General features: G+C 34.0%; 2 protein-coding genes and 3 non-coding genes across 33 annotated transcripts; 1 reads left to right on the top strand and 4 right to left on the bottom strand.

The window, feature by feature from the left end:
• Positions 1–1,671: 1,671 nt before the first annotated feature.
• On the bottom strand, positions 1,672–4,412 carry rpl23a (ribosomal protein L23a). Its single transcript, NM_001001593.2, is given in 5 exon segments — positions 1,672–1,732; positions 1,941–2,010; positions 2,622–2,798; positions 3,027–3,207; positions 4,365–4,412. Coding segments are annotated over 5 exon segments (468 nt in total). The 5' UTR covers positions 4,390–4,412; the 3' UTR covers positions 1,672–1,717.
• LOC137488881 (small nucleolar RNA SNORD42) lies at positions 1,799–1,866 on the bottom strand. The gene has a single exon (XR_011008142.1). It is a non-coding gene; the product is annotated as a small nucleolar RNA SNORD42 (small nucleolar RNA).
• LOC137488880 (small nucleolar RNA SNORD42) lies at positions 2,082–2,145 on the bottom strand. The gene has a single exon (XR_011008141.1). It is a non-coding gene; the product is annotated as a small nucleolar RNA SNORD42 (small nucleolar RNA).
• On the bottom strand, positions 2,879–2,949 carry LOC137488883 (small nucleolar RNA Z17). Its single transcript, XR_011008144.1, has one exon. It is a non-coding gene; the product is annotated as a small nucleolar RNA Z17 (small nucleolar RNA).
• A 126-nt stretch (positions 4,413–4,538) lies between the features above and the next one.
• Positions 4,539–15,321, top strand: rab34b (RAB34, member RAS oncogene family b). Of its 29 annotated transcripts, none has more exons than XM_073935904.1 (12): positions 4,539–4,735; positions 4,954–4,983; positions 5,263–5,291; positions 5,529–5,611; positions 8,721–8,786; positions 8,947–9,048; positions 9,125–9,189; positions 9,262–9,313; positions 9,395–9,476; positions 10,909–10,999; positions 11,547–11,654; positions 13,456–15,321. In XM_073935904.1, the coding sequence occupies exons 6-12, from the start codon at positions 9,005–9,007 to the stop codon at positions 13,512–13,514; spliced, it is 501 nt and encodes a 166-aa protein (XP_073792005.1). In that variant the 5' UTR covers positions 4,539–4,735; positions 4,954–4,983; positions 5,263–5,291; positions 5,529–5,611; positions 8,721–8,786; positions 8,947–9,004; the 3' UTR covers positions 13,515–15,321. The 29 variants fall into 29 exon arrangements, with proteins under 29 accessions (XP_073792005.1, XP_073791996.1, XP_073791990.1 ...); XM_073935895.1 differs by having other exon boundaries at positions 5,179–5,291; XM_073935889.1 differs by having other exon boundaries at positions 5,176–5,291.
• Positions 15,322–15,474: the final 153 nt, after the last annotated feature.

Genomic DNA, 15,474 nt, shown 5'->3' with positions numbered 1-15,474 from the left:
TCAGTTATCTTTAAAATATTTTTAAGAAAGAGTACATTCATTTTAGGGGCTAAACTATCCCTTTAAAACTCTAGGTTAGGGGCAGTATGGATAGCTGGCATGTAGAGGTCTCATTTTGTGATAGAAAACTGTAAATAGGCACCATTTATTAAATTCTCTAAATTGTAATTGAGAGGTGATACAAATATTGATTTAATTAAATATCTCATTCCTCTATTGAAGACAACGGTCATGATAAATTGTGTATTGAGAATTAAAGTTGCAGTAGCAGCCATGTTTAACAATGTACAATACCATGTTGTATTGTAATGTACAATGTACCATGTTTAGCATGTACAATAAACAAATACTTAATTTCCACAAAAACATTATTTGCCACGCAAAACATCCCAGTAACACTGATTTAAAATGATTTAATTGTAAATATACAGTTAAATGGTCATTAATGGTTTAATGTTTACAAAAGAAATATATATATATATATATATATATATATATATATATATATATATATATTAGCAGCAAATACATTAGCAAACAGTTCAGCTTATTAAAATTATTAGCTTTTATAATGAAATAGAATCAAACAAATCTCAGCCGTTCCTTCACTGTATAACTTTCACATTCTGATTAAAGAGCAACTAATGGATCTCATTTATTTAGATTTTTTTGTTTGAATAAACAACAGGTGTCAACTTAAAAATAAACGCATATTTTAATACAAGCATTCGACTGCTTTCCTGACTTAATTTAAGAAGAAATTTTTGAAAAAAAAAAAAAAAAAAAAACACTAAGATCAACATCTTTTAATGTTATTATTTATGAGTTGTGTATATGTCTGTTTATACACGCACCCAAAAGCCAGACTTTCGCTCAGCTTCAAATTCAGAATTCGTTTAGGAAACGGTGTCTATCACTATGGAACGTGTCAGCTGACAGTCATGCACCATTATATGACTGTTTTGAGGATTGCATAGGAGGAGTGACGGCAACTGTAATAAAAAGGAATGGGAATTGCACTGATTTTATATTTTAAAGTGTTTTCGTGCCTAAACAAAGCGAATACACAGAACAGACCCACATTTAAGAGCAAGGGGCGGCCCCTGGAGGTTCGGCGTTATGGGTTGCGTATAGGGGGGCTCGGCTCTTTAATGTTTCTTGCCACCCATCAGAAAAACACTGAAAATACAGGAGAAATAAGGGAGAATACCTTTACAGGATGATAGCGGGATAGAACTGTAAGATAAACAATAATCCCAGGAAAAAGGGTTTACAGGTATAGTGTTGACGTAAGCCAGACTCAGAAAATGTATTTCTCCGACTTGTGGACATCAGCATGTGTCTACTTTAATTATAGTACTATTTCACATTGCACCCATGAAAAACTCCAATCAAGCCAGAAATGAAGTGTGCTGGAAGTCAATAAAAACCTTACATGGTCTAATTCAGTCATAATAGATATTCAGTTATTTGATTTAGTGGCAGTATTACAGGCATTTAATAAGTGCTTTGGTCTGCCTTTGAAATTTAAATTTGCTAATGTCATGCCTTTACATTTGATTAAATCAAACGAAAGAAAACAGCTAAAAAAAAAAAAAAAAGTAATGACCAAAAGGCTATTCTTAAACCTAAAAAAAAAATAATAATAATGAAAAAGACACAAAACAAAACTTGTTTTACAAACATTTATTCTTCTGTACATCTGACCAAAAGCAGTTTAGATGATGCCGATCTGTAATAGAGAACAGATGATAATCAGTACTGATCACAGCAAACACTTCACAAAGGCAAGAAAACAGAGCATCAGTGGTTCCTTTGAATGCATCACAATCATTCAGGCAGAAACTTAATTTACATCATATGCAGAGCTTCAAAAATAAACTTCCTCAGCGTCCAACATAGTGACATGAAATTAATTTACTAGTTCATAAATTATTTACCTTGTTGGCAACATCCAATGCATCATAATCTGGTGCGAGACGAACGTATGCCTTCTTTTCGCCATCGGGCCTGAAGAGAGAAATAAATGCAGCACTCAGAACAGATTCATCACTGCATCACAATCTGAGTGAACCTCTCCTGTGTATCAGTGGTTCCTTTGAGAACATCACATTTCAGAGAAATAATTATTTTACATCATTACACAGCAGGGTTTCTCCTCTAATCATTTTAGCACATCTCAACATCATAAAAGCATCGCCTTAAAACAGTGATTCTTAACATTTGCCTTAAAGAAAAACTTCATAAGTCAGGTTTTTTTTTTAAAAATGAAGTTAAATGTTTGCCTTAAGTGTAGATATGGTAGAAAGCAACTACTTTAATTGAGTACTTGTACTTTTTAATCTTAATTAATACGTTCTACATAAAAGTTTAAGTTAATGTTCCAGTAATAATTCTGTAATTGACACAACTGCTGGTTTCTCAACCCTTTTCAGTTCTGTATTTTACACCAATCACTTAAACATTTAACAATAAAAAGAGACAAAACGAAATCTTTTACAAGTTTGAATAAGTGAGCAAGCATATAATTATATATAATAACATATTTATTCCATGTGCACACTGGACGGCAAAGTTGAAAACCACTGTTTAAAAATGCCTAGATTAATAAATAGTTATACCTGATCAGTGTGTTGACTTTGGCCACATCGATGTCGTACAGTTTCTTGACGGCATGTTTAATCTGATGCTTGTTTGCCTTTACGTCAACAATAAACACCAGAGTGTTGTTGTCCTCGATCTTCTTCATGGCCGACTCAGTGGTCAAGGGGAACTTGATGATGGCATAATGGTCCAACCTGGCAGAACAAGAGCAACACTTGTTATAAACTCACTCATGTTCTGGAAAAACGTTTTGTTTTACTTAAGTTCTCATGAGGATGCATCAGTTTTAAAAAAGCGTAATCACATTATTTTCATGCTTTGATCGCAATTCCCATCATTTGCATCATAAAAAAAGTAATTCTTGTTTCTGTTGGAATTCAAAATTTAACACACTAAAACACAAAGCAGTGTCCGGGTCTTACTTGTTTCTGCGTGGAGCGCTTTTCCTAGGGTACTTGGGCTGCCTCCTCAGACGCAGGGTTTTGGGCCGGTGGAAGGTCGGGGTAGTCCTGATCTTCTTCTTCTTCTGGCTGTGGACTCCCTTCAGCACAGCCTTCTTGGCTTTCAGGGCCTTAGATTTGGCCTCAGTCTTTGCCGGGACAGCTGTCGAAACATTTGAAAAAATAAAACCATGGAATAGTAACTAAAGAGAACGTTTTTGATAGATTTTTATTCATTTATTAAATCAGTTTATTGCTTTATAATTTTATATGCACATGTTCAGAAATACAATATTGGTTTAATGCACGTTTTAGATCTCAAATTCATAATACTGTTTGAAGTTTTGACAAAGATTAGAACTTTAATATTTCTCACGGCTGATGTAAATGCATCAAATGACCTTATTATAAAACTTCGCCTGTTGTACTTCATAAGCAACTTTGTTAGAAACATTTCTTTATTCTAAACCAGGGGTGCTCAATCCTGTTCCTGAAGATCTACCTTCCTGTACAGTTTAGCTCCTACCCTGATCAAACCCACCTGAACCAATTAAGTAGGACCCGAAATCCACTTGATAATTACAGACAGGTGTGTTTGATAAGGGTTGCAAGTTGCAACTGAAATTTGCAGGAAGGTAGTTCTCCAGGAACAGGATTGGCCACCCCTGTCTAAACACTCACAACAAAACGGTCTATAAAATTAATGTAACATTTAAAATCGTGATAACAGCTAAAATAAAAACAATCATTTACAACAGAAATCAGAAAATTTTAACGTTACAACCAAATCAATTGTACGTGAACATGAAGGTGTTTACATTGAGGAATCGGCTATAAAATGCTTCAAGGACACGTTGGAATGTTTTGAGCCTAAAAGTTTTATAGCTTGATCCAGTTGCTTTTTACTTCACGAATATTAAACTGACTAATAATGAAAAAGTAATAAGAACGAGTAACCACGTGTGTGTTAACGTTACGAGCTAACTACAAGCTAACAAAGTGTCAATTGCCTGTTTTTCACTCTGGACTCTCAAAATAAAAAATGAGAACCAGTTAATGACAACTGGACAATGCTTTTAACTCGCAGAAAGACTGATGTAATGACACCATATGAGCGCATGTAGTTCAATGATTAGCTTGCTAGCCGCTCTTTTCACTCCAGCTTCGTCGCACTAAATAGCTGTATTTTCCTACTCCAGACGGCGAAAAAATTGCTAGAAACGAACATAACCACATCACTTACATTTGAATGAAAATAAAACTGTATATAATTTGCACAAACTTTATTTTTATAACATAAAATGCATAAATCTGACGCACCTTCCTTCTTCGCCTTCGGGGCCATGTTGGGAAAGGAAGAACGAGAGGGGTTTCCTTCAGTATATTGCAGGGTTTCACGTTGACACACACAGTTATCGCGAGATTGTAGATATGCATTATGGGTATGGTAGTTTAATCACGTAGTGTAAATATTGGGCGCAGCCTCAAGAGACCGAGGCGAGCTTTGAGCAGTCAAACAGTAAAAGCTGTCCGTTAGGTTAACGTTACTTCTATATTACTTTGCCTTTTTTGTTTTAGATATGTAAAACATTTGTTGACAAAACAGAACATAACGTGTCGACTTAATAGTTGCTATTAAGTCTAAAAAGCTAACGTTACTCGTAGAAGGTAAAAAAAAACTCTGTACTGAGGTAAGATGTATTTACTTTTTTCGTTAATATAAATATTAATTATCGTTGTTTAGATTTTTATTACAGCAAGATAATAATTTTTCATTAATGTTAATTTTCTAATTTATAATTTTAGTATTATGAATATTTTTGTTACAGTTATTAATGATGACGGTAATTATGTCGTTATTGATTTAATAACACTTAACTGTTATACTAATAATAATAAGAAGAAGAAGAAGAAGAAGAAGAAGAAGAAGAAGAATATAGTAAGGCATGTCTCATTATTGTTAAACATATTAAACATACTCTTTATTAATTATTATTATTATCATTATTATTATTAATATTATTATTATTATTATTACTACTACTACTACTACTACTATTATTATTATTACATTATATAATTATTATTATTATCACCATCCTCATCATGGTTATTATGTATTTCTTCCCAGAAGGACAGAATGGTAGAGTGTTTGTGGTTGTGTCAATGTGCTCTTGTTAAAGCTCTCACATGATGAATTCTTTACCCCCTGTGAAAGGAGACCGGATCATCTGTGAACTCCCTTTGGTAACATTTTCTGTATTACTCAGTTATTCATTCAGTCTCTGTGAACATTCAGCCATGTTTATATATTTTCTTTTTTTTTAACCTCAGAATTAAACACTTCCTTATAGAGGATTATAACATTGAATAACCCTCTGAGCTTAATAAGCCAGACTCAGCCAGAGCAGATTGTCATGTAACAGGTTTTGTTTTTTTCTTGTTTTAAAACTTAACCTCATTTAAATTGGTCTATTTTTTCAGTATTTTACAAGAGATGCTGCAGTGCACACCAAAGATGGCTTCAATATTACTGTTAGAGAGGCTTGTCAAGGGCAGAAAACAGGGTAAGTTATACTTGACACAGAAACGACAGTTTGTAATTTAGTTTTTAAGTTAATTTAGTTAGAGTTTTGTAAAGTGAAGGGAAAACATTTGCAGTTGGGCAGTGATTTATCGAATATGTCAACATTTTACATGTCCCAGTACCTGTACATTACTACAACACTAAAGGCTACAGTTAACACAATATTACCATTGGTATTCAAAGCAATTTTTACAATAATGCCTAAATCAATTTTGAAAATCAATTTCTCATAATTGCACATTGTTGAAATACATAAATTTAGATAGTGGCTTTCATGATATGTGTTCTTGTTTGGGCTAATGCAGTGCAAAGTGCTCTTACTAAAAGATTGACTTTAGGAATTAAGAATTTATAATAGATCAAATGAAGGTCTATAAAAGTTGAAGTTTCAAATATATATACTTCAAATATGTACCTTCTGCACATGCAGAAGTTAATACAATGCTGTTTTTTTGTTTTGTTGTAATCCTATACATAGAAATGTTATACAACTATGAGCGATATTTATGCATGTGTGATGTGTAATGCACATTTTAGTTATAATGTTCTTTATATTACTTGCATGAAGGCTCAGTGGTTAGCACTATCACCTCACCGCAAGAAGGTCCCAGGTTTGATTACCGGCTGGACCAGTAGGCATTTCTGTGTGGAGTTTGCATGTTCTCAGCCCAAAGACATGCAGTATAGATTGTGTGTGTGGGAATGCAAGAATGTTTGGGTGTTTTCCAATACTGGGCTGCGTAATATATACTGGAATCAGTAAAAATAATAGATTACAATATTAAGTTACTTCTCAAAAAAGTAACTAGTTACATTACTTAGTTACTTTTTATGGAAAGTAATGTTACGTTACTTTTGAGTTACTTTTTCATACCTGCCTGAGGCTTGATCTCTTCATAACTTTCAGGGTATTATCCTTTTTTTTAAATAGAAGAGCTCTGCATTTATTGGCACACTGTATAACCAGCACCTTCATTTACCTTTAAAAAAACGAATAAAAAGAATTAGAGCAATGTTACCGTCTGAGAACTTCCTGACTCTACACATGCCGTATATACAGAATAATGAAAGCTGAAAGCAATGTGTATGCTACTTTTGTATTTTTGTCTTATTAGTTCAGTAAAATCACTCTCCATTGATACTATAATCCCATTTTCTTCCTTGTGTTCAAAATAATGAAAATACTTCCACCACAAAAATGTAAGGTTCTGCCATCTTGGTTTCTGTCTGTTCCCACGGGCAGCTTATTGACTGATTTAATGTGATTACACTAATTTTAATTTAGCAATTTATTTTTTGAAAACTAATTAATTAATCTAAAAATTAACTTGAGTTACATTATTAAAAAATTAACTCAAATACTATTACTTAATTTTTGTAAAATTAAGTAATTATGCGTTACATTAGTCGTTACTTAGAAAAGTAATATTATTACGTAACTCACGTTACTTGTAATGCGTTACCCCTGTAAGAATTGAAATATTGCAAATATTCTGATATCTTTGACAATTCAAAACATGAGCTGAAAACAGAGACTGGTAACTTCACAACTCAGCAAGGGGAATGCGGGAAAAACCAGTTCCTGCTGCATTTGCATCTGAGTCTGCTTCATCCCCCCAACTCACACATATGGTCATTTCAATGTTTGAATGTTCTAGAATTAACCAAACTGACTTTAACTATCATGTTTGATATCATTTGAAATGTCTCAGTGCGATTGGTACAATGGTCTCATTCTCTCAGAAATAGACATAATCAGAACAATAAATATATAACTTCAGGCATCTTTTGATCCACTGTGAGGGGTGTGACACTAAGTGTGAATGCCTTTTGTTATATATTCACACCCCCTTCCTTGAGGGAATTCTTGGATTATTTAAGGTAAGGGCTAAGAAAAGCTCAGGGCGATTCTGCCTAACCAGATCAGCCCATAACATGGGGTCTGCCCCATGTTATGTATATTTCAAAGTCAGGAATGCATCTTTTTCATCTTGGATTTATCTTTGATAATTTGATGTTTTGTATTGATCATTTATGAATTGACTGATTGAATTGGCATATTACATTTACCTGACAAATAAATTGTAATGTTTGACCATATTTTGCTCACTCTGTAATTATTAATTCAAGTAGATTACGCTGTATCCTTGTTTCCACACGTCTTGCGTCAGGTCAGTAGACGGACTAAAATCCAATTGAGATGGAGCATTGGCACACTAATTGTGTTTTAGCGATCCGGCTGACTCTTGATATTGATTCATGTGTACTTAGGTGGAAAGGGCGATAACTTCCGTCTAGGTCAACAAGGTGTTGCACGACTAACCTAGATTGGGTACCCGACCTTTGTTTGAAGGTAATATTATTCTAAATTAAGTTCATATGGGAAACCATGGGCTTGGTGAAAACCAAAGTTACTATAGAGTCCAGTAGTCGGGTACATTTATATTAATGCCCTAACCTCTAATTAGAAATGATGATTGTCTTAACTCAAAGGTGTACATCTAAGCGGGACTAACTAAAGTATTTTAGAACGAGCGCGCTGGTAGCGGCCATCTAAAGTATTAGTCAATTTACCTCTGTTTAATATTCAAGACTGACCGGAGTGTGACCGTGAGGGACGCCTTCGGCCGAGGCGATTTCTCTGAGCGACATGAGCACCCGAATGAACGGATGTAATAGTTACTAGTGAAGACAAACGGTTCAAACATTTATCTAAATTACATATTGATATAATCTTCTTAATGTTTTATAATTGGAGTCAGACAAAACGAGGATAAATATATTAATATTCTAAACCACCTCATACTAAAATTGGAGTCAGATATGAGTTAAGTTTAATATAAATCAACATTGTGCACTGGAAAGACCGAACATGCAGTGAACCTTCATCCACCAGTGGACACCGGCATTGGGCCAACTGGGTGGACCTTACACCCCCAAAACTGGCGGGAATAGCTGGTGGTTCATTCTGCTGTGGTGACCTCTGAAATAAAGACTAAGCTGAAGGAAAATGAATAAATGAATGAATAAATGAATGAATGAATGAATGAATGAATGAATGAATGAATGAATGTTCTCTATGTTTTTAGATTAAATGTAGCCAAAGTCATTGTCGTTGGTGATGTTGGGGTCGGGAAGACCTGTTTAATAAACAGGTAAGAGTGTGTAAATATTCTATTCTCAAATGATCTATTCCCTATTCTCTTATTGTTCTAAATGTGTCCAAAATTTAATTTATATTTTACCAGAATTAAAATACTTACAAATTAAGAAAAGAAAGAAAGAAAAATGAATGATTTGTCTTTTTCCCACAAGATTCTGCAAAGACTCATTTGACAGAACGTACAAGGCAACTATTGGAGTGGATTTTGAGATGGAGAGATTTGAAGTTCTCGGGGTACCCTTCAGTTTGCAGCTGTGAGTTTTTTTTAATGTATTTTATTGGTTTATCTGTCATTCACTTGGTTTCAGCCAATCATGTCTTTCAATACAGGTGGGACACAGCAGGTCAGGAAAGATTTCGATGCATTGCCTCCACATACTACAGAGGAGCGCAAGGTGATAAAACAGACTATATCAATCATAATCTTGCTGTCAGTAGAGTTCAAATGTTTTGCTTTTCTGTTCCAGCCATCATCGTTGTGTTTGACCTGAGCAACTATGAGTCTCTGGATCACGCGAGGTACAGTTGAAGCTGTTATTGTGGTTGAAATACATCTAAATAATCATGAATGGTGTTTGTTTTCTGTGTCTGTTTATTCAGAGAATGGCTTGAAGATGCCATGAGGGACAATGACCCGTCCAGTGTCCTGCTCTTCCTCGTGGGAACTAAGAAGGATCTTAGTGTGAGTAACTCTCACATGATCTATCGCTGAAAAAAAGTGTCCTAAAAGTTCTTTTTTGTCTGTGAGTTATTTTATTCCATTTGAATGGTTATAACATTATCAAAAAGGTCAAAAGAAAAGAAAAGTTTACCCCAAAAATGAAAATTTCCTCTCCATTTACTCACACTAAAGTGTTTTTTTTTTATTTCTTTTTTCTGTTGAACATAAAGGCAGATGTTCTGCTGTTGGAAAAAAGCAGTCAATAATCCATAGTAGGAACAAAAATACAATGAAAGTCATTGGTTGTTTTATTCCAACATTTTGGGACAAGTGGAGGATGAGTAGAATTTTCATTTTGGAGTGAACTATTCCTTTTTATTGACTTTTATTTCTTCTTTTTTAAAAATCTGTTTACTTTTTTTTTTTTGTCAAAAAATAACTTAGTTCCTGTTTTGTTTATAATCTGGTTATAATTATTATTTGTTCTTAAATTGAGAATGACATTTTACTAGGCCTATACCGCTTGACAAGTTGTCATGTAGATGCTTATATTTCTATGTGTACTTGATAAAAAGAAAAGGTTGAGCAGCTCATGTGTTCATGCCCAGAACATTTAGATAATATGCATTTTGATTACTACTGTATATCAAAATGTTCATCAAATATTGGAAACATGATTTTAAATTTAATTTAGTCTTTACTCAAATATTAGCAAAAGCATTAAGGACATTAGCTCATCTAAGTAACATGGTAAAATTTTTGTAAAAGTTTCCTAAGATGTCAGTCCGTATCTTGAGCTGAGTAGGTGTACACTAGGGGTGGATATTGGAAAAATCTGAAATTGCTATATTTATTTAATTATTGCAATGTGAATATAAATATTTCAAATTCAAATGTAAGCAAATACAACTGCATAGTCTTCATTGTTTAAAAAAAATAAATGCAATACGTTTTCATTGTTATAATTTCTTCTACACTTATTATTTTAAATGCACTTGAAATCTTATTCATAGATCTTAAAAACAAAGCAAACAAGCACTATTTCACTCTATTAAAGTTAAACTTCAAAAATCACTCAACAATATGGGTCTTGGTAAACTATAATTTCGCTGAGGGATGAATAAACTGAAGCTGAACTTGACATTTCAGATACTGCAGTGTAATTATTGCGAATGATCACATTGTGATATCGATGCTGAAATGATATATTGTGTAGCCCTAGTGTAAACATCTAGTTTTTATTAATATGCTCAAAACTTTAAACTAAATTTGATGAAATTCCACATTATACAGCAGATTCTAAGTGTGTGCCTTTAAATGCACTCTGGCTTTCACAAGATTAAATACAAAATAAAATGACAAAAAAAGGATATGGATGAATGAAATTATACTTACAATTAAATCTATGTTTTCTTGTGAGATCAAAGAGTCTAGGGATCTTTCTCTCTTGTAGCATCCAGATCTGTTGGCCCAAATGGAGCAGGAGGCCATTCGATTGTCTGAGGAGATCAGAGCAGAGTACTGGGCAGTTTCTGCTTTGTCAGGTACAGGAATGTGTCTGCACAGCAAATGTTTTGTATGCATCAAACTAAACTTACAAAATATATATTTTATAGCCTTTATTGGTTCCATGAAGGAATTGTAACATCCATATCTTTACATTCGAAAAAGATGTTTTAGATCATGATAATGTTCTTTACACCAAGAAACAAATGAATGATTTCCTTTATGAATTCACTTAGCATTTTTACCAGAAGTGATCAAGTCATTTACAGTGTATGAAAGATAAAAAATGTCTTTTGCATAAAAAGCTGTCTAATATTTCATTCTTGTCATTATTGCAGCACTCATTGAGGACAATGGCAGCTCTACTTTCAAATCATAGATATAATGAAATATCCTCTTTCAATATATTGTAAACTATAACTTATTCTTATCATTACTGTCATTTATTGCTCCGATGTCGCATGATCCTTCAGAAATTATCATAATATGCTGAATTGATTCTTTTAAGTAACAAGACTTCTTCATAATCATTAAAAATTCTTGAATGATTGCAACTGTTTGTATCATGTTTGGTGTCGTCTACAGGGGCGAGTGTGAGAGATTTCTTCCTGCGGGTTGCTTCGCTTACATTTGAGGCCACTGTTTTATCTGAGCTGGAGAAGAACAATTCTAGACGAGCCGGTGATATCGTCAGTAAGTTCAAGTGACTTCACTAGTTTACCATCACCTGTTCCAAACATTAGACCAGGGGGCTGTTCCATAAACCAAGCTTAGAGAAAAAGCCAGGCTTATTTTGGTAAGTCTGGTTAATTAATGGGGGATTCTGTTCAATAAATCAAATTTACGATAGTTCAAACTCAGTTACTATGACAACTTATGCTGGAAAACTAGCCTGGTCCGGGACAGGTTATCTTTTAGGCTTATCATTATCTTTTTGATTAAGTCAAGCTTAATCAAAGTAATGTTACCATTCGACTGATGTAATTTGATGCCATTTCATTTCACTTAACCTCTTATTATTACTTAATATTTTCCCTCAACTTATTAATTTGGACTGTGATCTTTAGTTTATTTGTTGTTAGATTAGTCCTAAATTTGGCTTTGGTACTGAATAATCTAATGTACAGTTGAAATTAATAAGAATTAATAGAATTAATAGCCCCCCTTGGATTTTTTTTTTTCCCTTTTTTAAATAGTTCCCAACGATGTTTAACAAAGCAAGGAAATTTTCACAGAATGTCTGATAATTTTTTTTCTTCTTTTGTTTTATTTCGGCTAGAATAAAAGCAATTTTTAATTTTTTAATAATTATTTTAAGGTCAATATTATCAGCCCCTTTAAGCTAATTTCTTTTTCGACTGTCTACAGAACAATCCATCATTATACAATGACTTTCCTAATTACCCTAACCTGCCTAGTTAACCTAATTAAGCCTTTAAATGTCACTAAGCTGTATAGAAGTGTCTTGAAATATGAAAATCTAGTAAAATATTATTTACTGTCATTATGGCAAAGATAAAATAAATCAGTTATTAGAAATTAGTTATTAAAACTAATATGTTAGGAAATAAACAGTGTAAAATAAACAGCGGGATAATATTTCAGGGGGGATAATAATTCTGACTTTAACTGTATATGCACAAACATATTATAAAGCATTCTGTAGAACATATTAATTTAAAATATTGATCTGTGAGGGGTGTACTTAGCTATATGTGTAGTATGAATTACAAAATTTAATTAAGAAAATATATTAAGAAAGCATTGACTGATATGAAGAAGTAGGGTAATAATCGGGGAATTTATAAGCATGATTTCAATATAAAGACATTTTCCCAGGGGCCGCGGCAAACACAAGTGTCAAAGGGAAAGAAGCATTCTGCAGAAATCCCTGAAATCTCCAATTTCATGTCAGATTCCCTCTTGCTTTGCTGCAAGCCATAGATTTTGATTATTATGTTTAAAATATTATATATTTAAAGCAATCACGGCTCACTGTGAACAGATGTGTCTCATTTCAGAGCTCTTTCAGTAAATTTGGCATATTCATAATCAAAACACAATCTATGTATCTATGCTCAACCTTCAGGGTTTTGGGACAGTAACGTGCACAAGCAGTTATCTAGATTATTTAAACTGAACTCAGATTAGTTAGATCAAATGATTTTCAACTTGCTGTTATGGAACCAATTGAAGCGTGGACGTTTAGTTTGACTCATTGAATACCCGCTTTTCTAAACCACTTTTATGAAACAGCCCCCAGTGTGTCAAACTCAGTTCCTGGATGGCCACCAGCCCTGCACGATTTAGTTACAACTCTGCTCCAACACACTGTATACCTGCAGGTCTCAGGTGTGTTTAATAATGGTCAGAACTAAACTGTGCAAAGCTGCGGCCCTTCAGCAACTGAGTTTGACATCTGTGCTTTAGACAAATCTGCCAGTATGGTCATACAGAATTTCCTCATAAACACAAATATTTGGTCTCTCCACAGAAATCTCCAATAATTGTGACAACAATTTTAAGAAGAGGCAATCCAGCTGCTGCCATTGACTGAACATAAAGAATGTAATGTGTGGATTTGATCAAACGGGAATAGATCACGAGACTGTAGAATGTAGACTTTGGGCAACTGGGATGACGTGTCATAATGACAGAGTAAAAGAAAAGTTTAATCCAGAAGATTGGCCAGTGAGAAACTGAGGGAATCTCAGCAGGAATCCATCCGAAAGTCAAGTCTGGATAGTATTTAGACGCGTACTAATGAATGCAATATTATATTTAATGTATTTTCATGACTTGAAAGTGCTGTATCGAGATTTTCATGTGTATACACTTTAACAGTACACAGAGATTGTCACACACTATCAAATAACCAGGATCAAGTGAGTGTTATTTTGGATAAAAATATATTAAACAATTGAGATGAATGAAATCTGTATATGTATAAAAATAATATAGTATTTTAAGTAAATACTGTAGTGTTTTTGAACCACACTATAGTGAACTACTTAGTTATTTTATTGGTGTAATTTTGTAGTAGCTCTGGTAGTACAACTATTGTAAAATAGACAAATTACCCAATATGGTACTAATATACAGTGCTAACTATACTATAATACTATACACACAGTAAAACACAGTTTACTGTAGTAAAACTAGCAAAAGATTAATCGTGATTAATAGCATCGAAGTGTTTTTGACATAAAGTGTGTGTGTTTTGATATACACTCACTGGCCACTTTATTAGGTACACCTGACCATCTGCTCATTATCACAAATTTCTAATCAGCCGAGCCAACTACATGGCTGCAACTCAATGCATTTATGCTTGTAGACATGGTCAAGACGATCTGCTGCAGTTCAAACCGAGCATCATGCCAATCCATCCTGCCTTGTATCAAGGGATCAGGTTGCTGGTGATGATATAATGATGTGGGGGATATTTTCTTGACACACTTTGGGTCCATTAGTACCAATTAAGCATTATGTCAACAACATATCCTACCTGAGTATTGTTGCTGACCATGTCCATCCCTGTATGACCACAGTGTACCCATCCTCAGATGGCTACTTCTAGCAGGATTAAGCGCCAGCACCAGCAGGATAATGTCATAAAGTGTGAATCATCTTAGACTGGTTTCTTGAACATGACAATGAGTTCACTGTACTCAGATGGCCTACACAGTCACTAGATCTCAATCCAATAGAGCACCATTGAGACATGGTGGAAGCGGAGATTTGCATCATAGATGTGCAGCCGACAAATCTGCAGCAACTGTGTGATGCTATCATGTCAATATGGACCAAAATCTCTGAGGAATATTCCCAGTACCTTGTTCGATTAAGGTAGTTCTGAAGGCAAAAGAGAGTCCAACAGGGTACTAGCAAGGTGTACCTTATAAAGAGGCCGGTGAGTGTACAACACAATACCTTTTACTATAGTATGGTACAAAAACACTATCAATACTTTACTGTAAATACTTAAATTCTACACAAATCCAAAACAACTCTCTTTTAATGATGTTTATTTCACATTTGATTTTTATTCTAGCAAACAGCCGTGTTTCTTTAAGAGGTCACAGTAACTTGCCTTCTAGCGGTTCTGGGTGGATCTTTTGTAAATGCAGCCTTTGTTTTTCATTGCATCATGAGTTTTTCTGGCTAATATGATACATATGCCAGCACTCATGACCACGGGCTCCGCTGCGACACCATATTTCTGCTGGGAGAAAAATGGAGGGATTGTTAGACATACGTGGAGTACTACTGGAGCAAGCAACTCAACATCCTGTTATATTCTGAGCTGAATTGTCCTCTCAAAACATTGATTCATGCAAACAATAAAAGGTTAAAACAATTGAAGCTTCTAGAAGTTGCTTAAGGTATTTTGTCACTAGCAATAAGTTGGCTTGAAGTTGGGTGTGATATATTTTGCACATTTAGGGTTCGTCTCTAAAGTTACACAAAATATGTCATCATCTAAAGCTCAATAGAGTTCAAAGAGATTGAC

The sequence above is a fragment of the Danio rerio genome, chromosome 21 (assembly GCF_049306965.1).
Source record: "Danio rerio strain Tuebingen ecotype United States chromosome 21, GRCz12tu, whole genome shotgun sequence".
Lineage (NCBI taxonomy): Eukaryota > Metazoa > Chordata > Actinopteri > Cypriniformes > Danionidae > Danio > Danio rerio.
This window is presented reverse-complemented; position numbering and strand designations above follow the sequence as displayed.